The 11,979-nt window shown below is 36.6% G+C and overlaps 1 protein-coding gene across 2 annotated transcripts; it reads left to right on the forward strand.

Annotated features, from left to right (window-relative positions):
* Positions 1–4,094: 4,094 nt before the first annotated feature.
* LOC110063530 (dnaJ homolog subfamily B member 11-like) lies at positions 4,095–11,535 on the forward strand. 2 transcript variants are annotated; one of them, XM_020770528.2, is made up of 9 exons: positions 4,102–4,211; positions 4,290–4,446; positions 6,732–6,838; positions 7,788–7,917; positions 8,109–8,334; positions 8,728–8,785; positions 8,867–8,978; positions 9,732–9,891; positions 10,480–11,535. In XM_020770528.2, exons 1-9 carry the CDS (start codon positions 4,144–4,146, stop codon positions 10,533–10,535), a joined length of 1,074 nt encoding a protein of 357 aa, XP_020626187.2. In that variant the 5' UTR covers positions 4,102–4,143; the 3' UTR covers positions 10,536–11,535. The 2 variants fall into 2 exon arrangements, with proteins under 2 accessions (XP_089144233.1, XP_020626187.2); XM_089288107.1 differs by lacking the exon at positions 10,480–11,535 and having other exon boundaries at positions 4,095–4,211; positions 9,732–9,983.
* Positions 11,536–11,979: the final 444 nt, after the last annotated feature.

The following is an 11,979-nucleotide window of genomic DNA, read 5'->3' on the forward strand; positions in this document are numbered from 1 at the left end:
GAACAAACGGATCTGTTCAGTTACATCAATGTGGAAAACTTGGAGAGAAACATAACCACAAATATTTCTCGACGTTTCTGCGAAATAGTGCTACCTCCAGGAAAACAGACTTAAAGTCCAAAAAAGTCGCCCATTTGGGGACTTATTTCATTTCACTCAGGTTTCGTTTATTTAAAATTACTTATAAATAGTATAATAAAAATACAGTTAGTTATTTCAGTTTCAATATTTCTTCTTCCCAACACGTTTCGATAATGTTATAAAGCTGGTGTAGTTTTTTTCTGAAACAAAATGGTTGAAGCAATTAACCAAACACAACAAAATCTACTAATAACACTGCTAAACCTGCTGTTTATCAATAAGATGAAGCTATTTAGAATAATACATATTTGAGGCTTCTTCCATTTGCCAAAGTTCGATCTATATTAAAAATTGAGTACACTATACACTGGTACTGAAAGGTTTTTAATTGGTTCGTTAAGTCATGCCCGTTAAGTTCGTTTCGCCTGTAAAATATTCGTACTCACTTTTTCACCCATAAAAGAGGGCTGGTTTGTAAAACAAAGTTTATAAAGTAGATTTATAAATGCTCAGAATTTTCTCGATTAAAAATCAATTATTGAAAGCGCTTAGCGCTTCCTCTGGTTTGAAGAGCGTTTTCGAAAAGCTCCGTTTTCGTGACGTATTAGTGTGGACGGTAGGCCTAACCGTAAAAATAAAACTGCGTTTTCAAATTTATGCGGCCTGAAAAGAGCGTATGTTGGACTCTTGTCCAGCCTTTATCATAATAATATGTGTGAATAGATTAAATTTATAACTCAACAAATTTTTTTTCGACAAATTCACATCGGGCTAATTAATTCTTCAACCAAACTTCAACCACCCTTCTGCATAGCTGGCAAAATTCATTAGTACTGGGTCAGGTCCTTCAAGTGATATTTTATAACAAAAAGAGGCATACTCGGGCACAAGATTGAAAAAGAGGAAAGAATCTTTTGCTGTGTCGGCAAATATTAATAAGTGAAGTTCTAAATTGTGACTCAGGCTGTGTTTTTCATGCAATTGCCTTGATCGCTAAAGGTTTGCGGAAAGTTTTCTTTTGAATTATTAAAAATATAAAAATGGAAAACTGTTAGCGTCGTTGACAAGTAAAAACAAAGCTGAGTACTTCGTGTGTTGAGGAAAACTGAAATTCACCCAGAGATGTGTCATTTTGTGGTTTTAACTCATTTAGCTTATATTTCTTTCGATTGGAACTATTTCTCAGTAAATTACAATAACACTTGCTGTTGTCGTCTGCTACTTTCAGAGATCTGAAAAGCTGATTTTTTTTTTCCCTGGAACAAAATATTGATCGAATTGACGAGTCCAAAGAGCCCGATCGCCTGTTGTTTTTCAACATAACTGATAAATTTAAACATATATTTGTGCCTTTCGGCTCCATTTGTGAAGTTTCGATGTGCAGTAAATGCAATGCATTATTTACCAGCGTTAAAAGATAGATAATTGTTTTATAATGTAGTGACCGTTGAATTTGCTCGGGTTATATTGGTATTTACTGGTTTATTCCTTCATCTGAGGTCTGATAAGATAGCACTGGCTTTCTTTGCAAAACGTAGTTAAAAAGGGAAGCGTCAAGATTCAATGTTCTTCTTTATGGAAATAACACTTAAGTGGTTTTAACTAACTCGACAACAGAAGGAGTGTTTATATAACGTAGTTTTTATTAAATAAGTAGAAATACATGGAAGCAAGCCTGAAATTCTCTGCTTAAAGTCATAGTTTTTGGCATCAGTGATTTAGAAAGAAGCTTGCTCTAGCGTTCAGCTTTATAACAGATCTTTGGACCGCAAGCTTCCAATTCAAAGCAATTCGCTTCAGTTTAGTTGATTCTATTGGCGAGCTGTGGAGAAACAGGAAGTCCTGCATGGTTCACTTTCTTCATTTATACTCATGAATTCGTTTTCGACGAATAAATCTAATCCGTTGACGTCACGTTTAACAAACATGAACAGATGGAAAAGACTTCAATTCTGTCTGTAGCCTTATGTTCAAACTGGAAAAACAAATACACCTTTCTGTAACATTGACTTTTGTGCAGTTTTAAAAAATTATGTCGTGTTTCGCAGGCCTCAGTAACAAAACTGAACTGTCCAGTTAAGATCGTTCTGCAGTGTTTATCCTGACCAATCCTGCTAGGTCTTGCAATAACTCAGAGAGCTAAAGATTTTGTCACTGCCGCCTTTTTTTTAGCGTGTCTCAAACTATGCTATAGACTAATTGATATCTTTATGGCAATTCGAAATATTTCAGTGTATTGCCCCAAAATGGGCGATAAACATGCTTAAAAACAGCTGCTCCAACGTGAATGTTTCCTGCCATAATTTGGTCAAGGGAAAAATCAAGTCTTGCTGTTTTCGTTTTAAACAGAGGCTGTATCCCTGAAGCGGAGGGAGGGAGACTTCCATATGAAAAGGTTGGGGATACTCGTCAAAACATTTGAAGTAAGCTCCTAAAGGAGACCAATTTGGACGTGTCTCGAGCGGCTTTATTTGACCTCTAAAAGATGTTACTCAAAACGAAGAAGGGTTGATTGTATCAAATTTTAGAAACCAGGGATTTCACGGCCAGTTTTGGAAATTTATTTATCTGCTGTTCGGGAAGGAGCACGGACTAGTAGACCGAACTCGAAAGCTAGCTAGAGAGCGGCGCAAATCGAGCCTAAAAACGGAAATGAGAGCGTTTTTTAATTGTTTTCTTTACGAGCGCAGCCTAAAAGACACATGACAGTTAAAACTAGTGGCATTTCGCCCTGAACACTCCAAGTGAGACCAAAATCCTTGATTTACACCCCAAAGTGAGACGACGAACATCCACGACCATTTGCCATAGGAGTGCCCTGTAGCTCTATGTGTATCCTTGATGGAAATACAGCTGGAAAGTTTATGCGGCCCGTTTTGCTACTGCAGCTATGTATTCAACTCTGCACTTTGTAATTGAAACTGAAGATGACAGAAGATTCTGTTGAAACATGTTTTAAAAAAACGTTGTGTTGTTTCTAAAAATTTTCACTATAAAGTCTAAATGCACGAAAATTCTAGTTTAACACTTATAAGACTTCTAAAACCGTATCAAGTTTGTTCTTTTTCTTTCCACCAAAAGCTTGTGCTATGTTATAGACAGTGAACATTGTGTTTCTGCGAAAAAACATGAAAATTTTGTTGTCAGTTTTTGTTTTCCTATATAAATTTAGAGCATTTTCCGTGAGTAGTTACATCAGCATGTTATACACGAAAAGCTACTGGTTTTTAGGACGAGTAAGTGCAAATCTCTAGCTACTAAATCCCTTTTGGTTAATACTAGGAGAGGCATACTCAGTAAAAACCTGTTTTGCCCACCTTCTCTTCAGTTGTTCCTTTTGGCCATGAGCTCTTGTCAAAAGTCAAACACAGCTAAACGGAGAGAAGCTTTTGAATTTTCAGTGGACCAGTCCGTCTACTTAGTGGCAGGTGGCTGCAATATGATGCTCTTGGTTACCTATTTTACAGACACAATATTTCTGATGGATAATGGATTGTTGGATAGCATGATCATCTATTGAAATTTCAATAACAATAGCTAATGGTAAAATGTCTTGATGGTAAATTAACAGGTTTCTTGCTGGCTTCGATCCCCTTACATGTAACCCAACATACATTATATAATTACTTGCAAATAATTCGGACTGTTTTAATTTCGGACAAAAAAGTGTCCAAAAGTAAAACCGTCCAAAATTTTTACAGAACAGTTTAACACTTTTAAGTAGCTCTAAGGCCATCAGCTTCTTTTATGGAGCGAGCTCTGATCTAGTTGAGACACTACCTAGGGGACCGAAGATACATAACGGACTGATAGAATTTTTCTTATTTTCCCGTCGGTATATCTGTTAAGCCAAAGCTATCATTTAAACAGATGTTGTTTCAGTCTAAAACGTGTTTTGTACCGTAAATTTACGGTAACTATGTTTCAGCAAAGACAGCGTCCGAAATTTTCATTTTTTCATAATTTTTTTTGTGTAGGTTCGCAAGTATTCTTGGGATATGACAATGGTATAATTCCCAGAGTCCTTTGGCGTTCTTCTGTCAAGAAGACTTTGCCGGCAAAATGGCGGAGTTACACGTGTATTTTATTTCAGCTCTGGTTTTGTCTTGCTGTTTACAAATTTTAGCGGGGTATGCGAGTCTCGCTTTTCTTTGGTTGCGATAATATTTAGTTCTTGCACCTGTAATATTTTTGTTTGTTTAATCCAGGAGGGATTTTTATACCATCTTGGGCGTCCCTCGAGACGCAAGCAAGAATCAGGTGAAGCGAGCGTACAGAAAGTTAGCGATGAAATGGCACCCGGATAAGAACAAGGACGATCCTAAAGCTCAAGAAAGATTTCAAGATTTGAGTGCTGCATACGAGGTGTGTTTATTCATAACAATTTCAAGGCAATACTGCGAGCAGACATGCTTTGAAATCCTTGAAATTATGAATAATTAAGCTAAACTTGAGGTTTCAAAACTTGCTTGTTCTGTGGCTGGTAGCTATAAGCTTAATTCAGCGTAAATTCGGTACTTAGAAAAATTAGGTGAACTTGCAGAAAATTTTCAAACTCCATTTTGTTGCTCTAAATTAGTCCTACGTCAAGCCCATTAATTTTTCTACATAAGCCATGTGCAGAATTAGAAAGTTTATGCACGCACGGAGTCAACTGAGCTAAGCTTACGTCTTCGACTTCAACTAAACTAATTACAGTCTCCCCTTGCAGAACTATTAACCCAGAACCGAGAGCTAAGGGCACTGTCTAATTTGACTACAGTTTTAAGACCGTCACATTTAATTGAGAACTTTCTTCCCATCGGAAAATTGTTTAGCACGGGATTTGTTCGATTCATCTTTCCTTTCGAACTTCACAATCTGTGTAACTTTTATTTCCGGACCAAATTAACAGTCATAAACTTTCTGTAGCGCGTTATTAATTTCGATTTGAAAGCAAATTTGTTTTAGTTGCGAGGCATTTGTCAGTTTTATGAGGACGTGTTTTTAAAACTAAGCTGAGTTTTGTGTATTATGTAAATCAGTCGTTGTGTCCGTTGGTGATTGGTTAGTTTCACTGCGTTATAAGTAAATACAGGCTTCAGAAACATATTTTCAAAACACGCACTATTTCTTCAAGTACCACATTGTGTTAAAAAGAGAAGTTCCAGATTTCAGATCAAATTTTCATTCTTGCTTCTCTTTTACACTGATGCAAGAACTGTAGAATTGCTAATTGAAGTGGATATCTTGTTTCTGGGTGCAACGAAAATGAAATTTAGATCTTACTTATCCCAAAGATGACTCTCATTAAAATTATATGAAGAAACTTTTTCCAAACATAAGCTTTGCTAGTGAAAAGCAGCAAGACCTGGGAACACAACGACATTAATAACTAAAAAAAATTGGCCAATTTTAATCTTGGACAGTGTTTGAAAAAAAGAACCATTTGCAATTTTTAAGCATCCAAAATTCTAAGAATTTGAAATATTTTCAGTACAGTAGAAAACGTTTAAGTAGCTGTAAAGTTCTTGGTTTCCTTTAACTCTAGTTGAAACACTTCTTGAGATACGCAATGGTTTGATAGAATTTGTGTTTTCTTCTCGTCGGTGTATCATAAAAACCTTGAGTGTGCCGTAAAAGTAAGATTTTCACAGATATCATTTCAGTCCAAAATTATTTGTGTTTTGCAGGTGAAATTTACATTAGAAATTTGTCTGAAATGAGATAAAACAAGTCTAAAAATTAAACGGTCGAAATAAAACCTCAGAAATTTTTTGCAAGTATTGTAGCCCTTGGCACAGACTGCAAATCTATTAAGAGTTCAAAACCAGCTGTCTACTCCAAACATAACACTACCTACTTTAAAACGTCTTGTCTGATGTTAATGGACTACCTGCCTGGGCTCTGCAAAAACATCGACCTCTGTACAGGGCTGTTATTGAGTCACCTGTTGTTACCTTGATCTTCACTCCCATCCTGTTGCTTTATGGGTGAATTGTATCAACAACATGCAAGTTCACCCATAATATCAAGGGCCTATGCAGCATAGTCGGCCTTAACAGGTTTAATGGGTTACAATCCTGTCCTTATGTGTTTTTTTTTTGTGTGTGACAGTACTGACAAAGTATTTTGAAGTATTGTGAAGTATTTTGCTCAGAGACCTTATTTACGCACAAAGCATGTGTTTATACGCATAACAAAAACTTCTGTAGGACATGCAAACATAGGGCCTGTTAACGTCGTTGGGATGTACAGAATTAAGTTTCAGTCTAACTCAAATGAAAAAAAAATTAGTGGAAGAAAATATGAAAGAAAAGTTACCACATTGTATGAAAACAATCTTACCCTAAAGGGCATAACTTTAATCCAAGAAAAGGAAAGTCAGTGAGTAAAGATGCTGGATAGTAAAACTGAATAAACATATGAAGGATTCAACATGGTGGCCAAATTAGATCGCTACCAGACTACCTCTCTTTCTATTGTGCAAGGGTTACAATGTAAAAGCCTTTCAATGAATAATGGCACCAAAAAGGACTTATTTTCTCAAACAGTCAATTTATAAGGATGTTGTAAAAATTGTGTGGAATCCCTGCAATTTCGAAGCAGAGGGGCCCAGGACTTTTTTGCAAAACGTCCTATAAACACTGATTGTGCTTTTCCTCCTTAAGGTTTTAGCTGATGATGAGAAAAGAAAAGTATATGACAGACATGGTGAAGAAGGACTCAAGAACATGCACCAGGGTGGTGGTGGCGATCCTTTTGATCCATTTTCAAGGTACAATTTTTGTTATTATTTTAGTAGTTTGCTGTGTGAAAAATGAATCTGCATGATTCTGTGCCATTCTGCACTCAATTAACTGTTTGCCAGGTCCTGGGTTCAGGATGGAGAACAGCAGTCATGTAGTTATCTACATGTAGGATGACTGGAAATTCTCATGAGGAAAATATTATGAAAAACAGTCAGTGCTTTCAATATGATTTTATTCCCTACACCTGTCAGACAGCAATAACAACATGCCAATGTTTGAAAACTACTAACATCATAGTCGGCACCTCACAACTTACAGTGAACAGAACACTGCTATGACAGCTGACAATAATTTGTAACTAAAGATTCATTTCTGACAATACAATGCCCTTGTGTTCTCTTGACTTTTTTGTCACGATGTCAATTGTCACCACAGAAGCAAAAAAACAAACAAAAAAAAAGAATCTGTTTGAGTATTTTGCAAATTGAGAATTAGGAAATTCTGGAGGGCAAATTTAGGCCAGGCAAGATTATTATGGTATATGGTGACCTTGACCAGGAGACAAATTTAAATGAGAACAAAATAGATGTGAGTCTAGATCCCCTTTTGAATTAGAGTCCTGTTTGGAGAACTTGTAGTAGCTATATCAAATAGATTCCGTGTTGCCATGTCTGTTCAGTATTTGATTACAGATCCTGAATAGACCCATGGCAACATGGAACCTATCTGTTTTGTGTAATAAAAAAACTAAAAAACCAAATGCTAATCATGTCATCTATACATCTGCCCCCCAATTGATCATAAGTAAGAACCAGTCAAAATGTCAGTATAATTTGACTTGTTATATAATTACTGATTGACTAATATTGTTCTTGTGAATGATGATATTTATTTGCTCTGAAAACATGAACAGTGATATCAATACCAGTGATTAATAGCAAGTTGGTGATCTTCTCTTGTTTTTTTTTCTTTTAGTTTCTTTGGAGGGTTTGGATTTAATTTTGAATCAGGGCATTCACATCATAAAGAGGTTCCTCGTGGTAGTGATATTCAAATGGATCTAGAGGTCACATTAGAAGAACTTTATAATGGAAATTTCATAGAGGTGAGCTTGAATTACAAAAACAGCGTTGTTCCTTTAATTAGTTGGCAAACGGAGAGGTAAAGTGAACTGATAGTATTAGTGCCTTGGACTACAGATCAAGATTTCAAGATCAGTTGTTCATTGGTAATATTGACTAGAAAAGGATAACTCTATTTGTAGCTTGTGTGAAAATTTTTGGCTTGCATCCGCAGGTGCTACGCTTCAAACCAGTTGCTGAGACAGTTCCTGGCACAAGACAATGCAACTGTCGGCAAGAAATGAGAACAACACAGTTGGGTCCAGGCAGATTTCAGATGTCGCCTGTTGATGTCTGTGATGAGTGTCCTGCAGTCAATTATGTAACAAAGGAAAAACTTTTGGAGGTTGAAGTAGAACCTGGAATGAGAGACGGGCAAGAATATCCATTTATCGCGGAGGGTATGGAGATATTTTTATTTTTCATGAAAAAGTGTGCCTTAAGGAACTGTGTGAGAAATGCTGAATTGTTTGGTGAAAATTATTTTTACTCATCAGTTTTTAGATGTAATTTTGAGACCTACCTTTTCACGTCTATCTCATTTCCAATTACATGTACATCACATTTTCTGTTGAAAATATTTTCCTTCAATCTGCACAAAGTAATCGTTTTGTGAGGTAGTTTTGTACACATAAGCAAATTCATAAACGTTGGAGATCATGGGGTTGTTCTCAAGACATGCATCTGTCAAGATGAATTAAACCTTGTCAGGTATAGAACAGCGTTGTAAATTTATTCAATCTTTGTTTTCATTGTTATTTTGATCAGAATGGTTGTTGTTCCTTTTTTGATAGGTGAACCACACATTGACGGTGAACCTGGTGATTTGAAGTTCATTATCAAAGAATTGCGGTACTGTAGAGTCAACTTGAAAGTGACATTATTACCTCGGTAGTTTTAGCAACACTTATTATTGCTTCTTTGCTTCAACAGGCATGAGAGATTTCATAGAAGAGGAGATGACCTTTATACAAATGTGACTGTAGCTTTAGTTGATGCCTTGAATGGATTTGAAATGGATATAGATCACCTGGATGGGCACAAGGTTAGAAGTGGGGCTAGTTTTGCAGATGATGTGCTGGTAAAATGGTAATTGTGAATTACAGCTGTCTGAAAGAACTATTGGTTGACTGTCAGTCTCGGCTGACAGTACTGTTGTTGGTATTTAATGCTTACGAGTTTTTGCTGTCCATCTTTTGCCACACTGTACAACCAGGCCTGGCTTGCACAGTCAGTTCACCCATCATAAACGTGGCCATTTCCAAACTGTTTTTGAAGTATTATATCAATCACGAAAGACTGTGTTCAACCACATTTCTAACACCAAGAAGAGAGTTAAAAATTTCGAAGTGTTTTTGACAAACTTTGAAGTGTTTGATATATCTTCTCAAACAAAACTAAAACTAAAGAGAAAACAGAAAAAAGTATAAATGGGAGAAATCTATGCTAATTAAGACTGGATATCAAAACATCATCATGGTTATGGTTTCTTTGGTTCAAACTTGATGAATTATTAGAGTTTGAGACAGTGAACTCAAGACTGCTATGAATTATGGTCATCTAAATTCAAGGATTTCATCGATGTTTTCAGTAGAAGGGCAATTGGTTTTCACAGGTGGGCAAAACTTTTCAACTGGACATCTTTATAAGAAAAACTTTCCTCTAGATGGTCAAACCAGGCAGGTAAAATTGTCCTCACAGTTGGTCAATTTGCCTGCTGGTGCCTGGCCTTTTTTGAAACCCCCGCTAAATTACATTATGAAGTGGTTACACTAACAGAGCTGTTTTTCACCGTCAGGTTCATATAGTGCGGGAAAAAATCACTTGGCCAGGAGCCCGCATAAAAAAGAAAGAGGAGGGGATGCCAAATTATGACAACAATCATGTTAAAGGAGATCTTTATATTACATTTGATGTTGAATTTCCCCGAGGTGGCCTATCAGATAGTGAAAAAGATGGTAGGTTGTGGTTTGTTCTAAGAAACAAGCAAATGTTGTCTAATTCATTTACTCTATTAATGCGTATTAGAAAATAGTTCAAAGAAAATATGCACGCTGATTGGTTAAAAATTGTGTTTCTGTAACTCAATAGAAGCACAGAACTAGCACGAGTTGTTGACGTTTTGATGGCTTGCACAAAGAGAATATACATTTTGACAATCAAAGTAAACAAGTGGTTTCCTTTTTTCACTGCAGTATTTCTGTAAGAAATGGAAAACATGTTCTCAGTGTTTCTTTTGAGTTATTTCTCTCTCAGTGGTCCCATCAAGTTATAGAAACACTGACTCATGAAAGTTTGGGAGAACTTGAAAAAGCTGCGGAAACACTCGCCTGTCAACTTGTTTTCCCACAGCATTTCTTGTTCAAACTTCCACTTGTGTTTTTATAACTCGATAGAAACATTGAGCATGTTTTCTGTTTTCTTAAATAATGCTTTTAATTTTTGTTTATTAATAAGTTGGATAATTAACTGAATGTAAATTCTAAATTTTGTGTGTACATTGGTAGATTTAGTACTAATAAATATTTTTTTCTCACCTTTTTCAGCTCTAAAAAATATCTTGAAGCAAGAGTCCCAACAGAAAGCTTACAATGGACTCTAGTTAATCATTTAAAGATATTTCAATTGTCTTTCAATTTAGGTAGTGTAATGTATTTTCCAGTTCTCTGATACCTTATAAAAAAGCTTTTAAATGTAAAAAAATATAAAATTTTCATTCCAATGTCACCTGGAATTTGACAGGATAGCAGTGATGCACAAGAAGGTGACAAGTTTGTTTGGCTCTTTTCTTTTTGTGGTTTTAGCTTCACTCATTTGTGATATCCTGCATACCTCATAAACTAACCTTCCCATGAACAGTTTCAGGGAAGAAAATTCTTCCATGTACTACAAGCAAACCACATAAAATTAATAATGTTTGAGGCACATGCGATGTCTGCATTTACAAGTAACTGGAGATGCTTGTTGTAGCTTGAGGTCTCCATATTTGGCTGATAGTTGTTGAGCTGACTATCAAAGTTGATAGAACGCTGGGGTGACTGTAGGGTTTTGCTATTCACCTGACTCTTTTGCAAAAGATGGCAAGATCAGCTACCTACACTAACAACAACAATGTCTACTGAGCACTTCAACACTCTGTGACAACCCCAAGTATTAAGGCAATATAAACTTGATGTGACCAAATTACTCACAAGCCAGTGGCTGGTTCATTAAAAGTAAACATTGAAGGCACACACACATACATTCAAAAACAAATCAAGGACACGATCTAGTCCTTCAGTCGATCAATGTCAAACATTTGCTGTGCCAATTACATTGAGATTACCGTTGGTCAGCAACTGGCTGATGTTAGGAGTGTTTAGTTTGTTGGACGTTTACAGAAGTTTATTGAAATGTTTTTATGGGACAAATTATTTGCAAAATTTGGACATACATGGGTGGGTACTGCTGCTGCGGCCCAAGAAAAGCACTGACAGCACCTGCCTTGTGATACCTGTAAATAAAGACAAATTTTAGAGGGAAAGCGTGTTTGAAAATAACTCATTTCTACTGTCAGTGCTGGTGTTCAGTTGTTAAAACAGTAATAAAAATATTTGCTGGCACTTTGCCCCCACTGTTGTGTTAAACAGTCTGCTTACAAGCCAAGTGGCACATTAAGCTGGCGCTTATTTCCAGTTTCTGTAGCATGAATCGACTAGGAGTATTTCTACTTCCCCTGGATGGGATGCTTGTCCGTCGCAGGGTTTCCTCCAGCATTAAATTTGCGGGTACCTATTTATACACCTGGGTGGAGAGTGGCGCTGTGAGACTAATGTGTCTTGCCCAAGGATACAACACAATGTCCCTGGCCAGGGCTCAAACCCAGACTGCTTGAATGATCCGGAGAAGAGTGCACTAACCATGAGGCCACTGCACCTCCATGCTGCTGTGTTAATTAAAAAATAAATAACCCTAAGCTGTGTATTACACTGTGATAAAACATGACAGGCATTTGAGAACACGAGGGAAATGTAGCAAACACGAGCCGCTGGGGGGGGGGGGGGGGG

Source organism: Orbicella faveolata, unplaced genomic scaffold (genome assembly GCF_042242905.1).
Source record: "Orbicella faveolata isolate gen_17 unplaced genomic scaffold, um_ofav_v1 contig_15, whole genome shotgun sequence".
NCBI classification, from domain to species: domain Eukaryota; kingdom Metazoa; phylum Cnidaria; class Anthozoa; order Scleractinia; family Merulinidae; genus Orbicella; species Orbicella faveolata.